The 26352-nt window shown below is 42.0% G+C and overlaps 1 protein-coding gene across 6 annotated transcripts in view; it reads right to left on the bottom strand.

The window, feature by feature from the left end:
* CHGB (chromogranin B) overlaps positions 1 to 26352 on the bottom strand; it is a 76857-nt gene that overhangs the window by 44231 nt on the left and 6274 nt on the right. For 5 of the 6 annotated variants that reach the window (XM_074817335.1, XM_074817338.1, XM_074817336.1 and 2 more), the window contains one exon: positions 15397 to 15445. The exons of the other annotated variant lie outside the window; for it this stretch is intronic. In XM_074817335.1, coding sequence (XP_074673436.1) covers positions 15397 to 15445 — 49 coding nt within the window. The remainder of the gene's footprint in view (positions 1 to 15396; positions 15446 to 26352) is intronic. 6 annotated transcript variants of the gene reach the window in all.

A 26352-nucleotide genomic window follows, 5' to 3' on the forward strand; every position in this document is an offset into this window, starting at 1 on the left:
TCTGGGTGCACTCAAACCTCTCAATTCTGCCCCAAACCAAACATTTCACCTGAATTATTAGGAGATACAATTCTGGGTAAACTATGAAGGTCAGTGAGAGCCCAAATCCTGTTTAAAAGGCAAACAAAACAAACCTCCATGTCACCCATCCCATATTATTACCCACAGCAATTCTGTACCAGGATGGCTCTGATGTGAAGCTGCACAGACTTCACCAGGCAAGAGCCTGGTGCTGTGTGTGAACCATTTCCTTGGACAGTTTTTCAGTAACACCTTCAACTACTGACGAACTGTGGTTAGTGGTAGTTACTGCAACCACGTAATGTTTGTTCACCACACTTTTATAACATAGATGTTTTTAAGCCACACAAGAGATACTAAGACCTTGCATTACCACACGTAGCTTGAAAACATTTTGTGACATTCACAAATACTTGTGAAAATTAATGCATTCCTGCAAAACAAGGGAAATAAAATGACTGATAAGCCAGAGCAAGTTAGGGCAATTCAAACGTTCCTGTATTAAAGGAAATGTTTTTCACCCACCTTAGGCCATGAGATTGCCTAACTGAAAATACCTACTTCGTTCAAAAACAATCACACAAGTAGCAAGGTAGGGAAAAAAATAAAACTCTTTTTAAAAGTAGGAGAGTTAGGGTTTTCTGCAGAGATCTATATACACTGTAACGTGTGTTTTTCATAATCCATCTGATATTTGTATGTGTATATATTTGCACCATTTACAAATAGTAAAGGACAGCACCCTGACTATTTTTCAAGGTGATCTGAGAGCATTCGTATGACTTTCAACAGAGTAGTAAGATGAATTATGACCATGTTTGTTTAGAATTTGTTCTTTGAATACAGGCCAGAGAGACTATAGAAACAGACACCCAGATACTGGGAAACACCAGTAAGTTCAGAATTTGTAGCTTATTGACCAGGCTCTTAAAATTGCCTGGCTCTTTTTTCCAAATGTGAAGCAACCAATGTTATTGGGGCATTTAGCAATTCCCATTGCCCTTTTGTCATCTGAATGAGAACACAGGATTCCACAGGCAACTTCTCCTCTCTCCAAAACAACATCAGAGGGGAAAAAAAGACAAGAAATAAAAACTATGAAAATAAACATGAATAAAGCTGAACAAATGGGCAGTCAACACATAAAAAAGAGTGTTTTGAGTCCTGACAACCAGGGGCTGCAGCACAGGTGCTAAATGCACAAAAATTATGTTCCGAAAATCAACATACAAACTAAAACCAACCCAGCTCTCTGGGCACGCGACCAGCTTTCTGCACCAGGAATCCCCAATCAGATGGGTTTAGAGGTATCCTTGGACTAGTGATAGGGATTCTTTAAGAAACAACAAATTCCTTCAGTATGCTGGCCTTGCTCAAAGTTGGCTTTTTTTGACTGATCTCAACCAGTGAAGATACCTCAGCATCTTGATTTTGGACATCCATTTTAAAGAACAGGGGGAAGGAGAGCATGCTTGAGAATACTTCTACTTGTTGAGAAAGGCTTGCTGGCCCATGTGAAAAAAATAATCTGAAAAGAGGACGTGTTTTGGAATGAGTCTACACTGAAATGGAAGGTAGAGGTGTATATAAATTAAACCCCATCAGGGTGGTATTTAGTTACTTTCAGTACTCTGGGAGCCAGTTAACTAGACAAGGTGAAAAAGCCATAACAAAGTGGAATGTCTCACTGAAATGTGGGGCAAAACAGTTACGGAAGCCTAAAAACTTGGTTTAATTAACAAGATAGCTTCACATCCATGGAACTCATAATCCCTAGGTAAGCAGCACCAACCCAGGCCCTAAAATCCTTCAGGGAGTCTCTGGGAGAAGGTAAGCTTTCCAGACCCACATGCACGGCCTGAACTGCTGGACCACTTCTCAGTGATGGACAAAAGAGGGTTAGCACCACCTAAAAATTTGGCATGATAGGGCTGTGCAAATTTTGCTGGAACATTTCAGATTTTGCTACTTGTAGTCAAATTATCATGTGGCTAAAACGAATACAGAAAATTGAAGATAATTTTGATCAAACCATGAAACTCACACATTCTGGCAATGGAAATAGCTGCCAACTTCAGCTATCAAATCTTTTTCAGAAAGGTGTTTGAACAACGGAAGTTCATGCATGTTTAGAATAACATTTCTTCTTCTTTTAAAAATGTCAATGAATTAATGACAGGTCACCACTAAGTAGCACTCCTGGCAAACATTAATACAAACATAATTAATAATATTAATCATATTAATATAGCCATTCACCTATTCAAAGGAAAAGACAAATATTTATCGAAATGAATGCCTTAATATTGGACATTTTAATCCAATGATAAAATTGGATATGTATGACATGTCTATGATATAAAACAGATCCTTAACAGTGAAGGTAGATTCCATTTTTTAAATAAAATGGGAAGTTTACCACCATTCTATTTCCCACATCTAGGCTGGAGGTATTCCTGACAGCTGTGTTCTAGTACAAGCTAAAGTCTCCCGGCTCTTATTTGAGATTGGCTGGTGGGGTGGGATTTGACAGTCCAGATAATTTAGCTGATCATACACTCAGGTAATTTTCTTTTAATTTTTTTAATCTCAAAAATTTATGATCAGCTTAAGAATTTTGTTTTAAAGTGTCTAAAGAAAACATAATTCAAACAGATTGGATTCTGTGATTGTAGTAAATACATCTGTTTTATTTATAAATAAGGCAGGGAATTCTGAAACAAAGACTTCAGTGAACATTTTCAGCTCAAGTTTTGGGATTCATTTTCAAAGGCTACTCAAGAGGGTTTTTTTAGACCAAATGTGGACAACATGAGGATGTAAGTAATTACTTTGTATTCCACTACCTTGACAACTTGCTTGTTTAATCTCTTTTTCTCATAAGCCATCCTCAAAACCCCAGTACCCTCTTAAGGGAGGACACTGCTGCAGAGTGTACATATAGACACTTGGGCCTCTTAAAGAAGGTGTAGCTACAGATATAACAGTATACCAGAAAATCCTTATATCCAAGAAAGACTTGGACTTGAACATTATTAACTTACAAGTAAGGTGGGTAGGTGCATTTCACATTAATTAAATTAAGTCAAGAACAGCTATCAGAAAATAAAATTGACATCAGGGGATCCTCAGCTCTGAAGTTTTAAAACCTCTGCAATCGTAGCGCTAGCGTCCTTCATTTCCTCCACTCTACTAACAAATCCACTTTCCACTTTCACATTCTACTTTCTCTTGGTCACATTCACTGCTGAAGGTTAATCGTGACTCTTAAGACAACAGGAGCTATGTCTGACACTTTCTTTAGCTGGAAAAATGTTTAATGCATTAAGGGCACCAAAAAGGCTGGTGTCCTTGAGTGAGCAGTTGAATCAGGATAAAATAAAGGTCACTGAGAATTAAAATAAAACAAATACCTGTCTGTCTGCACAGAGGCTCAGTTGTGCCCTTAGTGCCCCAGCCCCATAGCAACTGTCGCTAACTCTTTATAGCAAAAACTAAGTCTAGTCTGCTGCAGCACAGACTTGAAAGAATTCGGAGATTAAGGTATTCAAACAGAGGTGGAGACAAAAGGTGCATTTTAGTGACAGCAGCACTTGTGATCTAATGCCAACATGTAAGCACAAAGAGCAAACAAAGTGAAGCCATCCTGAAGAAGGCATGTGAGATGAATCACAGGGTGTGATCCTGTCCTTTTCAAACACAACTGCATCACCACTGCTAGTACTACAGAGTTTAAATGATCTTGGGGTTTTCTTTTTTTTTTTTTTTTTTTTTTTTTAAACCTCCAGCCCGACAAGGAAGGCTTGTTCCTTCTCCTGCCAAGCCATGAGGAAAAGGAGGCACAGGAGAAGTTATTTAAATCTGCTCCCAATCAACAAAACAGTGACACTACAGGGAGCAAGTAGGCAGTCTGAAGACAACAAAGGAGTGGTCTGTCCTGGAGGAGCAGGGATTGTGCAAAGCAGGAAGAGAGACTTAAAGTGTTTGCTACCTTGCAGAGAGGCTTGGCAGAAATGATGGCATCAGCCCACGCTGCCTCCTTTCAAAGCCTCACTCTTTGTGGCAGCGTTCACATTGGGTGGTCAAACGCGTGATGAGCGTTCCCATGGTTAAACCAGCACATGCTTGCCTGGTCCAGGCTCCAGGGAAGCCTTCGGGGCAGAAAATAGGTACACCACAGCACTGTCCACGTGCTCCCTGGCAGCTGCGATCACAGGGAGGAAGCAGGTTCCACTGCTCTGGACCATGAGGGAAGGAGCGCTCTCTCTCCAGGCTGCTCAAGTCATTTCATCACGGAGGGGTGAGATTTATTCCCCCAGGAAACCACAGTGTGATACTGAGCCATAGTGATGGACCTGGTAAATCACACTGAGGAAAATCTCTATTGGAAATCCCAGAGTGGAAGTCTGCTGGGAATTTCAGATGTGCTTCTAGGAATTAGGTACCATGGTCAGTAGCTGCTTTCTAACGTCCACTGCCCATCTCAGTGGGGTCCTCTCTACCCGCATGCACTTAGACACTGCACAAGTGTCTCACCGTGCCTGAGAGATCAGACTGCCAACACAGATTTTCATAGAGCACAACAAGAGTAGTAGCAGGGTTTATTTTCTCAACTACATTATAGATTTCTTCATGTTGCAGAAAATGAATTTAAAGAAAACTTGAAATAAATGCAAATAATGTCAGTTCTTCTGTCTGTACAAAAAGCCCTAAGCTTTCTAAATGCAATTTACGTGAGAGGAGACAAAAGGATTTTGAACTCTTTAGCAAAAAACAGCCCAAGGAAAAAAAGGTGATTGAAAAGAAATTTCATCCTGGCTACAGGTAAATTATATTACAGACAGCTAGTTGTCCAACAGGAACACTTTGGACTGTGATACATATCAAAATAAATTTAATTACCCTTAAAAATCAGAGAATCTGTAAGTTTACCTAAAAAATAGGAGATGAGCTTTTAATCGTTTTTACTGCAGACACAAACAAAAGACACTGATTAACTTATGGGGCTCAAGAGAGGTAATTATTTTGCAGCAGATGCATCTGTAAGAGCAATTCTGTGACAGCTCCAGATTTAATCTGTCTTTGTTTTATGAAGACCATCTGCACAAATTATTTTTTCCCTTAGATTTTAGGTTTTGAGATGAACTCTGCTCAGACAGAACGCAAAACTCAATTACAGCCCAGTATCAGGACCTCCTGTTGCTAGAGATACATGCTACAGACTAAGTCTAATGAAAGCTCCCTAGCTGAAAACAGAGTTTAATTTCCTTTTTTTAAAAAAAAAAAAAAGTAACACACACTCTAGTTTCATAAAAATATTAAAAAGATGATGGAAAACAGATGAACAGATTACTGAGCACATATGAAAGGCAGAATATTTTAAAAGTTTTTGCCTGGAAACAAACTAAGATGTATTTTAATAAAATACTCTCTTAGAGCTAATGTGCTGTTTCATTCTGCAATATTACCCAAAGAGCAGAGCATCTAGGTAACAGTGTTGTCCTCTAAATCCACAGACTTGAAAAAGCATTTAGCAAGAGATGCCAACATCTTCGTATCAACTTTCCCACTGCTGTTTCCCAGATCACTGCAGACTGTAGCACTGACACCCTTCTCTCTGAAGGCTCAGGGGTAGCAGGGGAGGAGAAAAGTGCATTATCAACACACAGAATCACAGAATCATCTAGGTTGGAAAGGACCTTGAAGATCATCTAGTCCAACCATTAACCTCACACTGATCCACCAGATCCCTCAGCACTGTGTCAACCCGACTCTTAAACACCTCCAGGGATGGGGACTCCACCACCTCCCTGGGCAGCCCATTCCAATGCCTAACCACCCGTTCTGTAAAGAAATGCTTCCTAATATCTAGTCTAAACCTTCCCTGGTGCAATTTGAGGCCATTCCCTCTTGTCCTATCGCTTGTTACTTGGGTCAAGAGACTCATCCCCAGCTCTCTGCAACCTCCTTTCAGGTAGTTGTAGAGGGCGATGAGGTCTCCCCTCAGCCTCCTCTTCTCCAGACTAAACACCCCCAGTTCCCTCAGCCGCTCCTCGTACGACATGTGCTCCAGACCCTTCACCAGCTTCGTTGCCCTTCTCTGGACATACTCGAGTCATTCAATGTCCTTTTTGTAGTGAGGGGCCCAAAACTGAACCCAGTCATCGAGGTGCGGCCTCACCAGTGCCGAGTACAGGGGTAAGATCCCTTCCCTGTCCCTGCTGGCCACGCTATTTCTGATTCAAGCCAGGATGCCATTGGCCTTCTTGGCCACCTGGGCACACTGCTGGCTCATGTTCAGCCGGCTGTCAATCAACACCCCCAGGTCCATCTCTGACTAAGTGTGGATCAGCACAGACTTCATGGCACTACTCTGGCCCATCCTAGCCTGGGTCTCAAGTCTTTCCCCAGCAGCCACTAGATTTTGCAATGCTCCCACACTGGCCACCTTGGCAGCGGGACTGGGCTGGGGGCTTCTTCTGATAAGAAGAAAGCAGACTGCACTGATGAGCTGGCAAAGAGATGCAGAGACACAAAGGTCAACAAAAAGTAAGGCCACAGGTTAAGTCATCAGACAGGGCTGCAAACTCAAGCCTCCAAAACACTGCCTCAAGCTCCCTCCCCTGGATCACTGGCCTCACAAGCTCTTTAACCGAAATAGCTAGCTGCAACCCAACACGCCAGCTCGCTGTCACACTCACAAGTTGTCTGGCAGAGCACTTACTCCCCTCAAATTTGCTGCCTCTGACCTGGACTGTGCTAAGATTTTCCTGTTCTCCGTGAACTCCATGCTGCATTTCACATGGTGCAACACCGTGCCCCAGCTCACCAGCACCTGTTTTACTAAGGACTATTAGACCAGCTCAGGGTGATATGGCTGGCTTTGACACTGGGCAGACCCACAAGCAACTCAAAGCCCCCAAGGTGCAGGGAGCACTTCAGTACCAAACCAAGAGACTGGCCTTAGCATCAGCACAAGAGTTGACTACAAAGAAAACAGTCTTAGAGAGCAGAATTACAACCAGAGTCTCCAGAAAAGCAGAGGAATCCTTTCCCACAGATACTTTTAGCCAAAACCTATTTGCCCTCACCATTATTTTAAAGGTAAGGTCCAAGGTTCAAGGCAGGGCAGGTCAGGGCACATTGTTTTCAGCAGTTTTGACAAACAAAAGCATCAGCAATGTGTGACCACCCTTCCCAAATGCATTACTGGCTGCTTCTGAGAAACCTAGTCATCTCCCAGGCAAGGTTGGAACTCTTCTCCAAGCACCATACCCATGCCCCTCCACCAGCACTCATCTGACACGTATTTAGAGCCTGGAGCTCCACACAGATAGGAAAAGTGCAGTAGCTTTTATTTATTCAAATTAATTGACTGAATGAACTATACCATCCATGTCGAGTCTTCTCTAATGGGCACTGAGTAGTATGATTTCAGGAAGCATCCAGGGAGTTAGACACAGTACAACATGAAGCGATCAGCACTCACTTCCATGCTCTCTTTTGGATGCACACACTCCACAGGGTGTCACATGCTTTACGTCATCCAGCCCCAAGAATGCTCTTTGCGTCAAGGTATAGCTAAGGTACAATAGATGATTTATTGCATCTCCCTTTGTCTTAGTTTTTTGCCTTTAAGCTGGACTTAATGTGCACCAAAGCACATTTGGGGCAGTGATATTTTTCAAAGACTGCACTGAGCTTTACGGAATATTTGCATGAACGTTAATGAAACCAGAAACAATCCCACAAATACTCCCAGAGGAAAAACAAAGATGGTTTTGGGCAAAGTGTTATAGAAAAGGACAAAGCAAGAGTTAAATGAGCATAGTCACATACATGACTGTGTTCTAACAGATGCAGAACTGAGAACATTGACCTCTTCTCCAGGTTACTAACAGCAGCAAGAAGAGGCAGGGACAACTATATTAAAATTTTAGTGAGTTATCACCAACCAGATGTAGTTCTAGATACCATTTAAGTTCCATAAGTAGTTTAGCTCTTGCCTAATCAGTGATGTTCTGCAATAACATGCAGTAATGTTAACAACCTATCTGGTGAGACCAAGCAGCACCCAGACCCGTGGTAATGGTGACGTTCCAACCCTGAGAAGAGGAAACAGAGACCAAAGGGTGCTACTTGGCACACCATCTCCTTTCCCATTTTGGTTCCTCTCACTGTTGCAGCTTTACTATCAAAGCAACCTGCTGCAGATAAGGGCAATACACCCTTCCAGGTGCATTATTCCACAATAACTGGACGTCAGGTAAAGCGTTCTAGGCAGATGAGCATCTGGAGTATTGAGTTGATAGGTCATATTCCCAATAACATGCACTTTATAGTCCCTACAGTGTTTATTCTCACAGCATTACTCCTCCTTGTCTCCATCTAAGTTTCAAGCAACAGGCCATTTCTGTTGCTCATTCATTAGTCACTAGAGCAAGAGCAATTAGGGATACTTATGGTGTCCAGAAAGAAGTAAAATCCACAGGAACCTCAGAGAGGAGCAAAACCAACTGTTTTCAAATTGGCAGCAAACAGTGTTTTGCAAAAGGAAAACCCCAGACACTTTTTCAGATGTAACAGCTTCCAAACCAGCAGTGAAGCCTGCTTACTTTCTCATGCAATAATCAAGGGAGGGAACCAGATTCCTGCAACAAGTCAATAACTTGCCAGCTGAGAAAAGCTATGGAGATCTGAGAGGTGAGGAGAAAGTTATTGCTAGTCAAGGCTTCAAAAAGCTTAGAAGATTCAGAGTAAATCCCTTCACTGAGGCTGCCAAACCAAACCAAGTTTCCCATCTTCTCTCAAATTTGGCCACCCCACTGTTTTGGGATCACTCTGGTCTTACTAATATCTACTCCAGGATGCCACAGGAATTGAGATAAGCAGGATCTTGAGGCATGTAGAATTATTATATTTCTAAGGAGGCCCCTAGCTGCAGCAGTACAGCTCTGTAATAACACATTCCTTTCCACAGCTTAGCTGCAAAGATAATTTGGCTAAGTTTGATCACTACCCGTTCATTTAGTACCAGTTTGGAAATGCAAATTCCAGTTTTAGTGCACAGCTGAGAAAAGGTGAACTGGCAGGAGAGACTCCTGCTAGATCCCTTCAGAAGGATTTCCTTCTGAAATCATCTTTACCCTTAAGAAGTGGTTAGACTCGTTTGTTGTTTGTTTTCTTGACAGGAGGACTGACAGCAGGGAAACCTTTGCTATGATCCCAGAAAGCACAGACTGCCACACTTCAATGCAAATGCAGTTAGACACTGGCATCTAGAAACCACACAGTGGTTTTGTTCTGTGGTACAGGAAGAAAGATTTTGGCAAACTAAGGATGTAACAAAGCAGGTTACTAGTCTGAAGTATTAAAACCAGCCACATGGAAGGTGGATTATTGCTTGAAAGATACCATTAGGTTTTATATCACCTCATTCTATAACCAGCTCTTCAGCGTGCTGTAGAGATAGCAGTCGACCAACCCATAATTGAACAGGAAGGTTCATCTACAAATATTTCATTGTCACTGTCAATATGAGAGAAGTCATGAAGAATTTAAGTGACTGAATATTTTCTGCATGTGTGTAGGAATAGTACAGGCAAACCCAGCATTTTGTTTTCTGTGTGAAGAACCACATTTGCCAACAACGCATGTTCGTCCTCTTTTGCTACATGGTTTAACACATCCTGGTGGGTATGCATTTCACAGTTGCTAATTATGGAGCATGACGCTTACATTCTGAATATCAGATCCAGCTTTCAACCTCATTTTTGCTTTCATCCTCTGCAAAAGAGCGACTCCTCTTCTTTCTCTTAAGACAAAAAAACCTCAGAGCTAGATCCTCATCAGGAATAAATCACTGTCTCCATTAACTATCAGCGGATTGTTGAAAGCTAATAGCAATATGCAATTTCTTAACAATGCACAAATATTTCCTTTTATATTCCAAGATTGCTGGGCTGAAGAATACTAATACTTCCTCACATTCAAACCAACTCAGGAACGAAACCCACTGGCGCAAACTCAGTGACTCTGCCACTGGAGCTAACATCACTTCTGGAATGCTGCCACAGGCTCCACAGATGATTCACACGCGCACACATGCTATTAGACAAGTGCCTCATATAAAATAATAATTAGCAGCAATAACAAACATCCTACCACAAAGCACTGGTACAGCATGAAATGGATTTTCTCAAGTTATTTTATTTTGCATCTTCTGTTGCCTTCATTATATTTTAATTAAAACTGCATCAGGAGAAAAATTAACCTAGAAATAACCTCATTAGACACCCAGAGAAGCAGCAATGTAGAGCAATGTTAAATTCAGCTGGGATTGCAGATGGTAGGTCTGTAAATCAAATTCTGCTTCAATTCAGCACTTCAACACAAAGTTCAGCCCTTCAAGAAATTGCTAATGAATTATATGGTATCATGAAACAGATCCCTCTTGTGCTGCACCATGACCAGGGATAAAGATGATATATTTCTCTGCAATCTTTATAGACCATAACTGCTTAAATCATTAAATTCAGAATAAATCTGTATTATGAATGTACAGAAGGACTTGGGGCATATTAAGGGGCATGCAGAAGGACCAGGTCAGCATATTAAGGGTGTGAATTCCTTAGGTCTGTACAAGTTACCGTATTTTTGATGTATGCTATCTGTGGGTTATCCATTAACAAAGTAAAATACCACCGTAAAATTTACTCATGCATGAATATAACCTAAGCCGTGGACCAAAAAATGTTTGTTCCCTCCTCCAACTCTGCATTGCCTGCTTCTCTATTCCAACAACCCAAATTCCAAAAGCAGAAGTAGGAGGTACTTTTGGGCAGATTATCCAAGGATTTATTCTCAAGTAACAGTACTTAAGAGGTACAGACTATTGAAGGCAAGAGTTGTACGAATTAAAGCACTGGTATCAGCTCTGACATCTGCAGAACGGGAATATCTCTTACTGTTTTCTAAAGGGGAAAGGAAGGAGGTGTCAGGCAGGATCAGATCAGAAGTATATCTAGTCTAGTACATCTCCTTCACTTCTAGGTGGCAACAGGGAAATGTAGTAATGGGGATATGTAGGTGTGATCCGACACTTGAAATTAGGCAGCGATTAGTACAAGCCTTGAAACACTACCCTACGTATCCAGTATCTCGGCAACATTTGTGTCAGCAAGAACTATTGACTTAGCTTGTTCTTATTATCCAAATCAGTGTATAATCCCCTTTCTTAATACTGCTAAACTCTTAGTCTCAGTAATTTCCTGTAGCACTGAGTTTTATAATCTAATTACTGGCTGCATAAGGAAATGCTTGATTTTGATTCTACTGCTTTTCCTTTTCCTTGTCTTCCAACACATGCAGAACCAACATTCAGATTCCTCTCTAGATCATTATTATTTTCTGGATTTAACTTTCTTTAAAAAAAAAAACAAAACAGGTTTGGCATAATTCTTTGAGATAGGAGTATGCATATAAAACAGACCACTGTGGAAGTGCCAAAGCCCCCATTCATCTAGAAGACGTTATAGTGTACTTGTCTGCTTTCCCATGCTTAGTCTTTTCTGGTTCTTTCTGTCTTTCAAATTTAAAAAAACCCCAACTTTTCCTGTCAGGCATCATAGCCTGTACAAAGCTGGGACCTCCTTTATTTTTTATTTATTACTAAGAGATGTATAAAATAGTCTGTGGGCACTTATGGAAGGTAGGAATGCAAATGGCTTACTTCCTTGACAAACCTAAATAACTTTTTGGAATCAGATCATCTCTACAACATAAGCAGCGCTATCTTTACAAAATACAGTTAACTTGCAAAACTCAAGTCACCACTTGCTTCCACCTCTACTCGGGAATGAACACAAACAGAGCACAGCTAGATATCCTTCAACAGGCTGAAAAGAACAGCAAGCAGCACATAGCACAAAATATTGTCATTTTCTTGCCAGTGCTTATTACAGCAATAAATAACCAGCTGCCTGCTACCTTCACATACACTCCTAGTGTGGAGGCTTGCTGTAAACACAGAAGCACTGCTCAGCCTGACAGCATTCCATCTGTCTGTGGAGAAGATTTTATAGGAATATATATGTACACGCGCAAGCCAGCCAAGGGGCTCAGCCACTATGAAATCTACAGCATACAACACCAAAAAGGAATGAGGGTGTGGTGGGGGCCTGTTAAACTCATGAAATGAAGGAAGAAATCAGATGCAGGAGGGCTCCAGGATAAAACTTCATGTACTATAACCCACGCTGATGCTGAATCACTGGCCTATGTTGTTTTGTTTAAAAAAATATTGTGGCTGATGAAAGTGTGCTATATTTTACACTTGCAGTCTGATACTAAAGGGTTATGAGTCATTATTTTTTGTGCTTTTATGCTGCAATCTCATCAGTTGCACACCAATGAGCTCAGCAAAGTAAAACAGAGAAACAGGCAAAAAACCTGAGGCCTGAATTAAGCCAAACAGAGAACTAGTTTGAATCCAGTGCCAGATCCCCCACTTACTTACGTAATTTTTTTTTTTTTTTTGATAGGTACCTGAGCTGGGAGGCTTTAGGAATATTTCATCTGGACCCAATCCATGTGGTGTGGTACAAGCCAGATGTTACAGAAGGGAAACAAGGAGACATTGAGAGCAGCATGTGAATGCAAAGTCAGGGACTAAATAACTACATAGAAAACCAGGAAAAAACTCCACAATGATCCCCCCAATCCTGGGATTAATCCAGGCCACATCACTGCAGAGAGCAGGGACCTCCAGTCAGAAGATGGTAACAGCTGTACAGGCAGTAGCTCATCACATGGCTATGGAGCATCCCCGGCAATGCTCCAGGCACCAGATCCACCATAAGATCTACTCGTGCACACAAAATGAAGGTATCACTGCCCACAGTCTCCTGCTCAGCTCTTACTCCAAATTTGCCATGGCAGAATTGGGTAGGAACAAGTTGCATCCTCGCACAGCAATAAACCTGGCCTCTACACTAAGCAGCGTCCTGGGAGCACAAATACAGCTTCTGATTTCAACAGCACTGGCATCTCTTTTTTCTCCTCCTCCCTGCCACCAGGCACAGAGGATTCCCCGCGATGTGTTTCTCTGCTGCCAATTCATAGCAGCACCTAAAGAAGCTTCAAAGTCAGGGAATAAATTCAGAAGCAGTAACAGACCATGGCAGTCAAGGCAGATGTATCTTGTTTTCTCTTGCTGCACTTCAGTGACAACTGTCAGTGCAGGGCCTTTTGGATCCAATAAACTCTAGATCATTTTTTTAGCACATAGTCACACTGTATGTCTGAGAAAAGGTTTGAATGATGGAGGCATATGTGTAGTGAAAGCATCTCGGTGAAAAGGAGACAGTCAGGCCATTGGTCTGATGCCTAAAAGTGGCTGAATGTCATACAAAGAGGGTCCTCCAAGGTGTTTTGTGTAACAGGACAGTGAATCTGACAAATTACAAGGCAAAACCCCTACATTTAGAATCAGACCGGAGGTGGGGGTGGGGGGGGAAGAGTAAAAATCTTGATAATAGAGTAATGAAGAAACATCCCTCATTACTGTACAAGTTCACTGCTTAGGTACAGGTGCAGGTACTTTACACAAGGTCATATACCTTATCTCAGTGACATTCAGACATGCTCAAGAGATACTGGTATTTCAGCACACAGTGCTCTGGCACATGTTGCTTACATAAGCGATCCCTGTAAATTGGTAAGAAAAGAACATTCTCTGATTATTTATTTATGCAGCTCCAGGGGGCTATTTGCTATCTCAGCAGAAACTATGATGAATTACATAAAAGCACTACCAGAGTGGGAAGAACACTCATGTACAAACGTGCTCCCACATGTGGCATGATGCAAACCACTCTCTTTCCATGGACTGTACCAGAGGGCAAAGCTGTTCAGTGCAAGCAGCGAGGCTGGGTGCAGGGCAGGCGAAACATGCACCCACCAGAGGCATACACTAGAGAAAATCAAGCAGAAATCAAAGCCACTGCCAGCAAACCAGCATATTTAAAAGAACAAACATGGACATGAGAGGTTTGAACGTGACTTGAGGAGTGACATGTCTTATTTATGCATTGTATCACACCACCTTCTAAACTACAAATGCTGCTCACAGCTGGGCTGGAGGTGATAAGCCCCAGAGCATCTGATTAAATGTTTAATTTAATTTAATCTGATTAAATAAATTTTTAAAAACCTCATGTCAACATGGGATAACACGCGTCAACATGGGATAACATGCAGCCTCAAAAATGGTTATGGGCACATGGAGGGACATGGTGGGTCAGGCAACCCAGGCAGGAGCCGCAGGCCAGGCCCTGTGGGCTGGAACACGTGATAACATGGGATAACATTGGATAACATGGGGTAACAAGGGAGAACATGGGATAACACAGGTTAACATGGGATAACATGCAGCCTCAGACATGGGTATGGGGACATGTGGGGTCAGGCAGCCCTGGCATGATCACAGACCAGGCCCTGTGGCCAGAACATGGGATAACATGGGGCAGACATGGGATAACACATATTAACAGGGGATTAAATGTGTGAAGCTCAGGGTTTACTGGAAACTCTGCAGCATCGTTACCTGGGTTCTCTGCCTTGAGTACAGCCGCATTTCAAGCCAATGCAGCTATACTGCTTCCCCAAACACCCAAGTCAACCTGGGTGACCCACACAGCGCCATGCTATCAAAGAAATATCCTGGCGGGCTGGCACAGGGTAGCCTCAGCATGGCTTTCCAAGCCAATTTGCCCTTTTCCATTGTTCTGTCCTGGCCAGACATCCTGCATTACTTAAATTGGGATTTTTAAGCCATTTTCACAGATCTTTACCACCCACACCTAAGTGATGCAGCTGACAAGCTGAGACACTAAGGCAGGCTCTGCAGACAGCAGGGAAGGGTAATGCTGGTTTTACATAACAAGGTTATCACAAGCATTTCATGTTTTGCCACTTGCTGGCTGCTCAGCACAGATGTATATGCCTTGGGTCATTTTTACAGTATCTGCACTACAACAAGCTGCAAAGAGCAGCTTTATTATAAAAGAAAGGTGGGAACACCTTGGGAGCCCCACACAAAAGAATCTAACATTGATGAAAAGATGCCATGAACAAGCGTGCAGGTCACAGAAACAGTCTCACTCCTTTACAGCTTTCCCCAGTTATTTCAATTACTTAAGGATTCATGGCATGCATTTTCATTTTTCTTCAAGAAAAAATAAAGTATTTTGTGGAGATGTTTCAGCTGTACAGAAGTTCTTGCACTCCAAAGTGACTGGAAACATTCAATACACCAGCATGTTTCACAGCTGCTATTACTGTATTATTGTATCACTTCATTATAAAAACACATACCTTGGCTTATAGGCCTCATGACTACTTTGTAGCTTCTTCTGTCCAGCTGCTGAGGAAAAACAGAGTTTCACTGAAATTGTTTCCCACAAAAGATGCTTCTCTTCCTTAAAAGAAGAACTGAAAATGGGACAAGACTAACCTGGACACCCTACAGCAAGGTCTGCAGGAGCTATAGTCCAACCCCTTTGTGTTCTCATTCTCCTCTGTGGTCTTTCCCCCTCATGTAACTCTCACATCTGTGAATCTTTTAATGCAAACTTCTTGCATGATTTTAAAGCTAAAAATACATCCTAGAGATTTGGGGTTTTTTTTTAAAAAAAAAGGAAACCAAACCTTTTTCTCCACAGTAGTAGACAAAGTGAACTTCTTTCTTTGCCTCTCAATGTTTCAAACATAGAGCACCCACCGCTCAGACATACATATTATCCTTGTTTAGACATATACCACTGCAAAAAGCCCAACCCAACTTTTACAGGAACACAGCATTGCAAGAGGCACTTGCTGGATTTCACATCAGAAAAAAGAGATGAAGGGAACCAGACATTCCGTCTGCTGTGGGGAGGGGGCAGCTCCCAATACAGCCAAGAGTCCTTCTGCTGCACCCAAGCGGCACCCAAGTTCACCGCTATATCAGGAAAGCTGAGGACATTCTCCCAGACCTCTGCACTTTGCCTGGTGAAATACTTTTTGGATACCTGGATCTAAACAACATGAACACATTAATCAACAGTCACTTCTCAGTTGTAAGAAGTACAGCTATGGAAGGTTATCTAGGAATTCAGCATATAAAAACATAACTTGTCTGAAAAAGAGGAGATGGACTGCAGTTAAGATGGTAACCCAAGGTGACAGGTAAAGGGGGAATCCTGCCCATCTCCCACACACATGTAAAATATTCTCTCCATCACTGCCATTGGTACCCATCTTCCCATACCTTAATTAGTGATTGTTCCTAGAGCTCTTTGAATAATGACAAAATGAATCAAAATCTATTAGCTAGAGATTAAACAACAAAACCCATTTTGCACAGGCTTCCTGGTCTCTCCCTCAACCTCACTGACACTTTAATTTCCTCCTTCCCTTCCCTGAATCCTGCACTTTCATTCAACCCTTATCCTTTCTGTTGGCACTTCAGCACCCTTGCACAGAGACACAATACTGCTGAAGGGAACAGAGTTGGGCAATGAAGCAGATGAAGATCTCTGCAAGAGCAGCCTGTGCTTTCGATTCTAATCATGTGAAGGAAACAGCTCCTGCTGCTTGCTCAAAGCCAGCACCTGAATGAGAAGCAGGTGGTAAAAACAGTCCTTGGGCAAGATTGAGCCGATGAGGCAAAACAAAGCATTTATCGCTTTTATAAAAATCTAATAGAACTTGAAGAATTTATACTACACCTTTGCACTAAAATAACTGCCACGGGAAATAAGAATCTCTAACCACCACCTCCCTGCCTGTGACAAACTCATGTTGTGGCAGGCCAGACTCCACCACTCTGGAGCATTCAGTAAATCCCTTGCAGCTCTACACAGAAGCATGGAAGAGAACCAAAACCAGTGTGTGAAACTGGTATCACGGGCATCAATACATTTTGGAGTCATGCTCTTGAAGGACTAGACAAGGAATGACATTTACTCACTGAAATATTGTTCTAGGCCATGGCTTCCATGATAGCTACCTAGAGACATACCAGATGCAACACAGACCTGTTAATACAGTCTTTCCCTGCAGATTTTGGAGCCCAACTGAAGACAATTTATAGACAAATTCATTTCAGATGGGAGCCCAGTGTAGTGAAGGCAGCCATTCTGAGTGGGCCTTTGTTTTACTATAACAGGGACTATAGGGACTATAACTTCAGTAAGCGCTCTGTTCCCTCCAGCAGCACCAGATGACTGCCAGCAACTGGCATCCAGGTTGCTCCAGGACAGACCCACCTCTGCTGATGACTCCAAGGGGTGAGGAACAGAGATAATGTTTTTGAAAAAGCTAAGAAGGGCTACAAAAGAAAGCTTCAAGCACAGAAGAAACTTTGCACTACATATGCAATAAAAACCTATTTGTGGAATGGGGAAGCCCAGGGAAGCACCCATTAAGGAGGAACCCAAAGCAAGGATCAGCTTTTCAGATGTGTCTGCACTGTATTTTGCAGCTTTGTAGAGCCAGTAGCATCTGGCTACCTAAAGACACTCCATGCAGACCTGACATCAGTCTGTACCTTGGTCAGTAAGAATTCTTGAGGTCTTCTTGTACTGTCTTAGAAATTCTTATTTGTCCCTGTAATATCTAATGGTATCATGGTGGTTACAAATGACAACCGAAAGGCACAGGCTTTGTAGGGTCTGAACTTGCCTATCATTCCTCTGTAAAACACATACTTGAATGGTTTCTGTTCCCAGTCTACAGTTTTCCATCTCAAAGAAGTCCACACCTGCACTTCAGAGGATGGAAAACTATTCATAAGAACTCAACAAAGTCTTGTTCTCTATCGTTTATTTACAGCATTTAATTCCTTCTTATTTAAACATCTAGCACTCACTAACTAGTCTGGTAAGATAAAACAGCATTGGCATAAGTATGTACAAAATTGCCTCTCAGCCACCTTAGGAGCAATTGCCATAACAACATTACTGAAGTCTGAATTAGATTAGGTCACAGCAGTGGACAAACACTGATAGTTATGATGAGAGAAATAAAAGCCCAGGTTGGAATAACAGTTTAGATAAAGATAAGGAAGAAATGGCCCACAAGGACTCTTATACTACAGCCGCAGGGCAAGGCAAGATTAAAAGACCCCAGTCCCACTGGCGGGCAGACACAGCTCTATTACAGGTCCTGCTGTTCAGCACTGACACGTGCTGATAGCATGGTGGCTACTGCCAGCAAATGAACTAGGCCCCTCTCATACCAGACAACTGGTAAAAGATTAATGAGATCTAAAATAGATATATATTGTTTCCATATGCCACCTGTGCACTTTTTAGAGCTTTATGATACTCTCTAGCTAACGGCCAGACTGCTGCCACCAGTGTAAAGCATTCATATTCGGTCAACTCCAGTAGATGGAGCTTTAAGAAAAGCTACAAATGCATTTGTTGTAATAATGAAATTAGCTATATGGTATCTTGAAAGCAGGTACGAGCTTTTGTGCAGCCTCCTTTTTGAAACGAACACCAATAACGGTTTGTTATCATGACATTTTATATGGATACACAGATTCTCCTCCTTGCCCCACATTCAGTAAATCCCTGCACTGGCTACTGAAGTAGAATCACATTTATTTTCCTAAACCTGACTCATAGGCCTGTCTGACCTTTTTAACATCACTAAAACACTGTCTTCACATTTTAGTTTTGCCATTTCAAGTCTAAGCCAAACCCTTACCCTTATAACCAGAAAGGACCGGAAAACCACCTTGGAAAATACAAGGACTACAAGCACACCAAACATCAAAGGCTGATGCAGAACAAATATTTTCTTGAAAACTGTGCCAGCAAGGTTTTGGAAGTAAAGCCAGTAAAACCCATGAAGTTTCGTGAAATAAAAGTCCAGCAATAACAGTTGATTTAGGGATCATGTAGAAGACTCAGCACACAGCACAGGGTGGGAGGATAGCATTTAGGACTTCTACTCTTTAATTACAGGCTGACAGAGTAAATAATTCCATGCTGTTTCGAGGACCATCTACTGAAAGGTCTGTGTACTTTTTGGGACAAAAAGGACCACACTACCCAGAATCCACAGCAGGTAGGTGGCTGGATGTGGACAGTGGAGACGTGCGAGGGAAAAAGTCACCACAAATTAGCACAGAATAGGAGACAAGGCAGGGAAAGTATGAAACCAATGAATATTATAAGGGAAGGAAAGAAGAGAACAAAGCATGTGAACAGACTGCAGTGAACAAAAAGACCAGTAAAAGAGCAAAAGGCAACTCTGATCTACCTGTAGGGATCCTAGACTTAATATTACTAGGTAGTAAGAGACCTTTCAAGAGAGCACCTTTTTGAGACCACTGTACTAGCCCAGGCATAGTTCAGTGCCCATCAAGGAACAACTTCCCTTCCTTCAATACAGGTACCAAACTGGGAAGAAAAAAAGAGAAAAAAAAAATCTACCAAAACAATGCACAAAGAACTAAAAGCAAGGACAGACAGCTCTGAGCCATGTCACAGACATTGCACTGTGCATGGTTCTTGTCCCCACAGCTCTAAAAAATCATTGACAAGCTAGAAGGGACACACAGAAGCATAGTCTAAAACCGACTAAAGTCTTGGAATGGCTTTTCTTTGAGATAAAAATAAAATACACCAGGTTTCTTTAGCCTGGAAAAATACAACAGAGAGAATGTGTAAGTTGTCTGTAAGACCACAAATGGCTTGGAGAAAGAAACAGCAGTGATGATACACTGTTTCTGATCCTGAAGGAACCCAGGATATTAAGGGCATCAAAGGAAGCAAAAGATGCAAAACAAAGCCAGTGGTTCTCCACAGTCTCACTCCCATTTTGAGAGAGATAGAGAGGTCCAAAAGCAGTTAGACAAATTCCTGGCAGGATCATTCATCAGGAGCTAGTGACACAGTGATATGCCATCTGTGGCTCCTAAACAAGAAGTCCTGGAAGGTAAAGGCTTGCAGGGATGGGATCACTTCTGTTTGTACTGCTCTTAAATATCACTATTACCTGATGCTCAAGACAAGTTACCACTCAGGCAATCTTCACTCTGACCCACTCTGGGCATTCTCATACTACCCTGTCCTGCATCTTCTTCTTTGGAGATGCTTCCTGTTGTACTGTGTGTCAGTTAGAACTGACAAAACCACTTAAATCCAAAGTTCATTTCTGTGAGGCCCTGTCAATCAGACTCTGACACCTCATGTCTTCTGGCAAGGTGGCTCAGTATTTGCAAATAAGGAATCTGAAGCATTTAAGAGAAATCTCCACAAAGTGAATGGTGTCTGAAAAAATAAAATAATCTGACACATTTTTGCACACAGAAGAACAAAACCTCACTAAAAATCTTTTAGCAACGTAAGGGCTGCAGCAGCATACATTCAGTTAGTAAGCCTTCCTACGTATAAGCAGATTTGGCAACTCAGTATCCAGGCTCTAGATCATATAATGCACCACAGCAACTCTGCAACATCTTCACAACATACGGACTTTACATTTAAAATGGAAAATAACCTGAAGAGTTATGAGCTACCTCAGAAACACATCTTGTTCTCAGTGGTGAACAGGATAAATGTGTTCTCTGATTCACAGCTTAACGGTTCCATTGGGAGTATTTACTGTTCCTCACTCCAAACCTTGTTTCACCTTCTCTGACCAAACAAGGTCTAAATAAACTTCCTCCAAAAGTTTAAAACAACAGGTTCTTTGTAGCTGGGTCAGACAGGTACAAGGTGCTGCTGGCCTTTGTTATCCCAGAAGGCAGGTAGAGACTTCACTGTCCTCTGTACAGCAGATAGCCGTGGAGCACAGTGTTGGTTGCTGCCCCATGGAGCTCATCCACCCTGCAAGTGAGATGTGCTGAGGCCACAGGTACAGAAAGAAGAGGCCACAGCAGTGAAGAGCCATGCCCCAGATCACAGAGCAGACCAGTGGCAGTCAGTGTGACTGATTTGACAGGAAAAGGACTGTAAGAACGTGGGATAAGAGCAGAATTTGGCTTTGAACAAATACATTCAGTCTTGAATGTGTGGTGTATTTGCTTGCCTCAACTCATTAACTGGTATAGAAATCCTATGTATATCATCACCCTTTAAATACATGGCATCATCTTTGAAGAATGGTGATTTCAGGAAAAGAAGACGACTACCACTGGGAAGTCTGGCTCAGATCACAGAGCTAATCAGTTCTTTGCTATTACATTCACCTGAACTACGTCCTGGGTAAGAAACTGGCAAATCTTCAGCCTCAAGGTTTCCCACCCTCCCTATGAGGACTTAGCATTAAATACTAGAAAGCAGATATGTTTTGCTAGCTTGAAGAAAAGTATTGATGCAATGCACAGAAAGTTTTCAGTCCTGCAGGGAGCTGAGCAGCCAACTCCCTGGACAGTCAGGGGAAGCACAGTCACTCAGCTCTTTGCAAGGCTGTGCTCTACAGACCCCAACCAGTATTAGCTGGCATCAGCAGGGAGCTCTGTGAAAGTTACTGTCCAGCACCAGAAGCAAAAACTTCATCTGTCATGTTTATTAGAGCTAGAGAAGCTCTAAATCCAGCACCACAAACACATGCATGTATATATCATCAAAAAGAACCCCAAACCAGTACCCCCAATACCTTCCACAGATACTTAATCTGTTGCACTTACTAATAAAAGGTGACTCATTAAGCAATGGCAATTTGTTACAGGTTAGGCCCACTCCTCAAACTACCATGCGGATGAACACTACCTCTACAGTAGTCATGCAGAAGTTCTCAGTACAAGGCTACAGCATCCAGTTACAGATTTGATAGGCAACTGCTTAGGACTGGCTTTAAGGAGGAAACAAAGCTCCCGCCAACATTTAGAACCACTTAGAAACATTTAGAAACTTAGAACATCTAGAACAATTTAGAAACCACTTCACTGCTTGAAGTTTGGTGGGAGCATCCCAAATTGGAAATCAACCCATTCTGTTTCTGCCTCTACATAAAGAGGCTGGCAAGGGTTTAATTAGCCCATACACTCAACTGAAAACAACGAATGAAAGAAAACAATAGTGATGGTCCCCAAAGTCACCCTCAAATATACAAATTACAAGTTCTGTATTGTGCCAGCACTTTTGAAGGATTCAGGGATAACATGCAGAACACGTATTATGCTCCTTTCCACGTTGAAAGGCTTGGTAATTAGATTGGTGGATACAACCGAAACTGTGTGCCTAATGAGAGCGAGCCTACCAAATCCTCTTTTTCTGGGAAAAAATATGAGCCAGGTAGTAGAAGAAAACTCACTCTGAGCAGAAGATACAATCCAAACAAGTCAATACAAAACCTCAGACTACAGCACACAGTTGCACTACACAGTTGTTCCCCAGCACCTCCAACAGACAAATTCCCAAGCTCTCCTTTACGCACAGCACCGCAGAATCCAATCAGACAACTCCAGTGCGTAAAGCGCAACTCCTTGTCTTTGTTACTGAAGCATTTCCTCTGGACTTGATTTCTAATTATTAATAGTTTAGTACAAACTGTTCATTTTCACAGAACATAGAGGTACTCTGAAGCATTAAACTCTAAAAAGCAAGTCACATGTCTCAGTTTTTTCCCTTACCAAGTATAGTGCTCTAATTCTCCTTAAAATAGGATTAGTTTTCTTCCTCAGATTGTGAAGAATAAGCACTGCCTTTTTCTCTTCCAGGATTTATTTTTGGCTGAATGCTTTATGTAACACATTCCTGAAAAATTAATTTACAAAAGATGTAAGACTTTCAGCGACTCAGTGGTGCTGAGTGCTTTATTTTTTGTGTCACGTGGTTTTCCTGTATTCCTTTTATGTAAGGTATCATGAATTCCACTTTGCAGCTTCATTCAATATTCAATACAAGTCGGCCACAAAGAGATGCTTGGAACGTTAACACTGCCAAACTCACCAGAGCCATATAGTTACCCAACCCAAGGGCCCGCCCATGACTTCAGTGGAGCTGCATAAATTCAAGTCCACTGAGCATCTGCCCCACTGGATTACAACATCTCTACAAAATTATTAAGATTTGAAACACTTCACCTTTTTTTTTCCCCTTAAGAAGACTAGAGTATTAAGACAAATCTAGTATATTGATCATATTTAAGAGTGTACTTGGTTAAAAATCATGAATAAAAAAACCAAAACACATTCACTTGAAAATAGGTGCTTCTTTGCTTTTGATAAGCTGAACAAATCACCTGCCTTGACAAATAACTGGATGTTTATACCAGTATTAGGGATAAAAGAGAAAGCTGCTAATACCAGAACTTTTGGAAAGGCTAAAAAAAAATGAGGGTTGCACCCAAGAAAAGCACGATATAACCAAGCTTTAAAGACTCTTCATTTCCACAACAAAATCAGATCCCAGCAGGGCTGTAATTGTAACAGACAGAAGTAGGAAAGCTATTCCTAGACAAAAACAAATACTTCACCAACAACCAACATTAGCCACCTTATGCCAAGATCCGTGCAGTAAACAGTGAGCAGCCAACACTCTTCAGAAGTATTCCCACATCAGCCTTGGGGACTTTTTAGCATCATTTCTCAACAGCGGTAAACTAACACAGGACTGAGCTCAGTACCGTGACATACATCCCCACCAGCAGCTGAAAAAACAAAATAAAAATCAACAGTCCTCTAAGTTCCAAGCATGCAAGGCTGCTGGCATCAGAAATGGGTAACACTGCTCACTAGAGGGCAGCAGGAAACAAACTAAAACCAGTAAAAATCCACTAGTTCCCAAAATAGGGACCATGATCTTCATCAAGGCCAAGGCAGTTACGAACAGGTCATCTGCCTTAAAAAAAACAATTAACTCTGACGGTGTTTGGGATCACAGTTCAAACTGAAGTGGGTTTGCAGTGGGAGCGAGCATGTTAACTTCTGCAAAGGAGACTCATGTTCATAACAGCACAAAGCACCTTTGTACAGCACCATCCCCTTCACATGCACACCAAGCCAGAAAGTAAAATATTCTTAGGGTGACCTGTATCTTTCTGGTAAAGGGAGACTATCAGAAGCTTCTGTACCTAAATATGGTAGTGCATGTACAAGTCCTTTTTAGCTCAGCTTTGGCTCAGTCTGAAAGTGCTTTAAAGTATCATGCGTTTTTTGGATTTACAAAGTTGCACAGACCTCTTAAATGAGACTATATGTAAAGGTCTTTAGCCTTCAGGTTGTCTTCAGCATGGCCAGACAAAACAGCATTTTGGAAATTCTGCAACTTATGGTAGCAGCAGTAGCTCAGACAGACAAGCTGTAATTTCTATACCAAGTAATGAATTAATACCCTGAATTCTGGGCTGAACTGAATCTCCAAGCACCCATCAAGTGACAGCCTGGAAAGGTTGCTGCTGACATGGCAAGTACAGCCTGCTCCCTTCATTTTCAGCTTCTACGTCAGCACTTGTGTACAACTCCCATACAGAAAAAGCACAAACCATGCCAGACTTCTTCAGGAAACACAAACCACTTCTGTTAAAGAGATTAAGCAACTCTTGACAGGCAAGTGGACATGGGAAACAGGAGAGAGCATTTAAGGACAAGTCAGAACACGTGCACCAACATTAGCGTGACTCCTCAGTTGCTAATAAAAGACATAGCAACCCATTGCAAAACCAGGCATGTAAATTCACTAGGTCTGTGTAGCATTTTTTTCAGAGGAATCCCAATTGCCTATAGAACTGACAGCTGTGTTAACAGGTTAGAAATCTCTGTTTAACATACATGCTTGGTTGACTGAAAAAACGGAATGCAACTGGAACAGTCCAAAAATCATGATAGCTTTTATTTTTAGACTGAGATAATCTTGTGATCAGGTGTCCTCTTGATTCGAGCAGCAATTTCAGCAGCAGTGCTGTGGCCCAGACTCATTGATTTGCCTGGAGCCAGGGAGCTTCCAGTGAAATGGTTCTGCTCCGTTTCCCCCAAGCTCTCATGACTTGTTCCAAATGGACTATTTTTGAAGGAAGCCTACACAAACCACGACTGAAGGCAGAAGGGGCTTAGCTCTGCCCATGCTTCAGACAGGCAGTCTCCCAAGCTGTGCCACCAGCTAAGCCCCCACACGCTGCCTCCAAGCTTGATAGAATCACTCCAGGGCTGCACTGCAGACCCAGCCCTGTCAGACCATGGAGCGTGGGCAGAGCCCAGAACCCTGCCTGCACCCATCTGTAGAGCACATCTATAGTCTATTCTCTAACCCTTTTTTAGACTTCAATTTTTCCAGGCAAAGACTATGTTTCCACTGTCCCTGGTATGCTCTGGTTCAGTGCCCTAGAAAAAGGAACATTGCCAGTGACTTATTTCATTGGAAACAACCTTTATGAACTGCCTTTCAAGTATTAATCCAAATATTTTAAGGCTTTCCCCCACACACACACCTGAGCGCTGCCAAGTAAGAACTTTTACTGGCAACTTTTCTTAATCCAGAGGAAGTAATAAAGTGTTGCTGCAGCATTGTGCAACTGAGTGATGCAGGTCAGAAACACTATAAACATTTTTTTTTAAATTATTTTCCAGTATGGGGAAAAAAAAAAAAAAAGGAAGCATACAGAAAGGTTCACTGATCCAATTTAATTTTCTCAGTCTATCACCACTTAAACACTTGAATTCACTATGACAATAAGCTAAAAGTATGCATGCTTGTTGCAAGAGCAGAACCCTCCTCATGCACAAATCATAAACATAAGTTATTTATACATAACTTAGACATGTAGTAGTATTCCCACAGGACTTCTGTTTTCTTGCTTCGGGATGCCTGCTTTCAGAAGGCCCTGTTTCCATAGCTAATGGGTACTGTCTTCTGCTATTACAAGTGATGAGTCTCTCTAGACTAGTACGACCTATTACTAGTGACTCAGGCACTAGGAATACCTCCACATCCATTCCTGACTCCTGAGGCTCAGAGGGCATGGTATTTTAGTCAGTCTCTGTCCAGTTTGTGTGACAGATGTCAGAAAACACAGCCTGTCCTGTCAGTCTGCTTCTTTCCTAAGGAAGCTGTCGCATTCCCAGAGACCTAATGGCCTTTTGGAAATGCTTTTGAATCACGAAGGAAGATCCTCACCCCTAACAAAAATCTTTCAAGTTTGACAAGAAGACTCATCATTCATCCTGCCCACGCCCCATAATGAAATCTTCTGGTCATACTGTGGGGTGCAAGCTATAGCCACCCCCACTCTCCTAATTTATCTTGTGTCACAGCAGCATGAGAAAATAAACATCTACAGCACGTCTCATGAGAAAATAAACAAGTGCAGGACCTTCCCTTCCCTTCCCAAGAC

This window comes from Strix aluco, chromosome 3 (assembly GCF_031877795.1).
Source record: "Strix aluco isolate bStrAlu1 chromosome 3, bStrAlu1.hap1, whole genome shotgun sequence".
Classification (NCBI taxonomy): domain Eukaryota; kingdom Metazoa; phylum Chordata; class Aves; order Strigiformes; family Strigidae; genus Strix; species Strix aluco.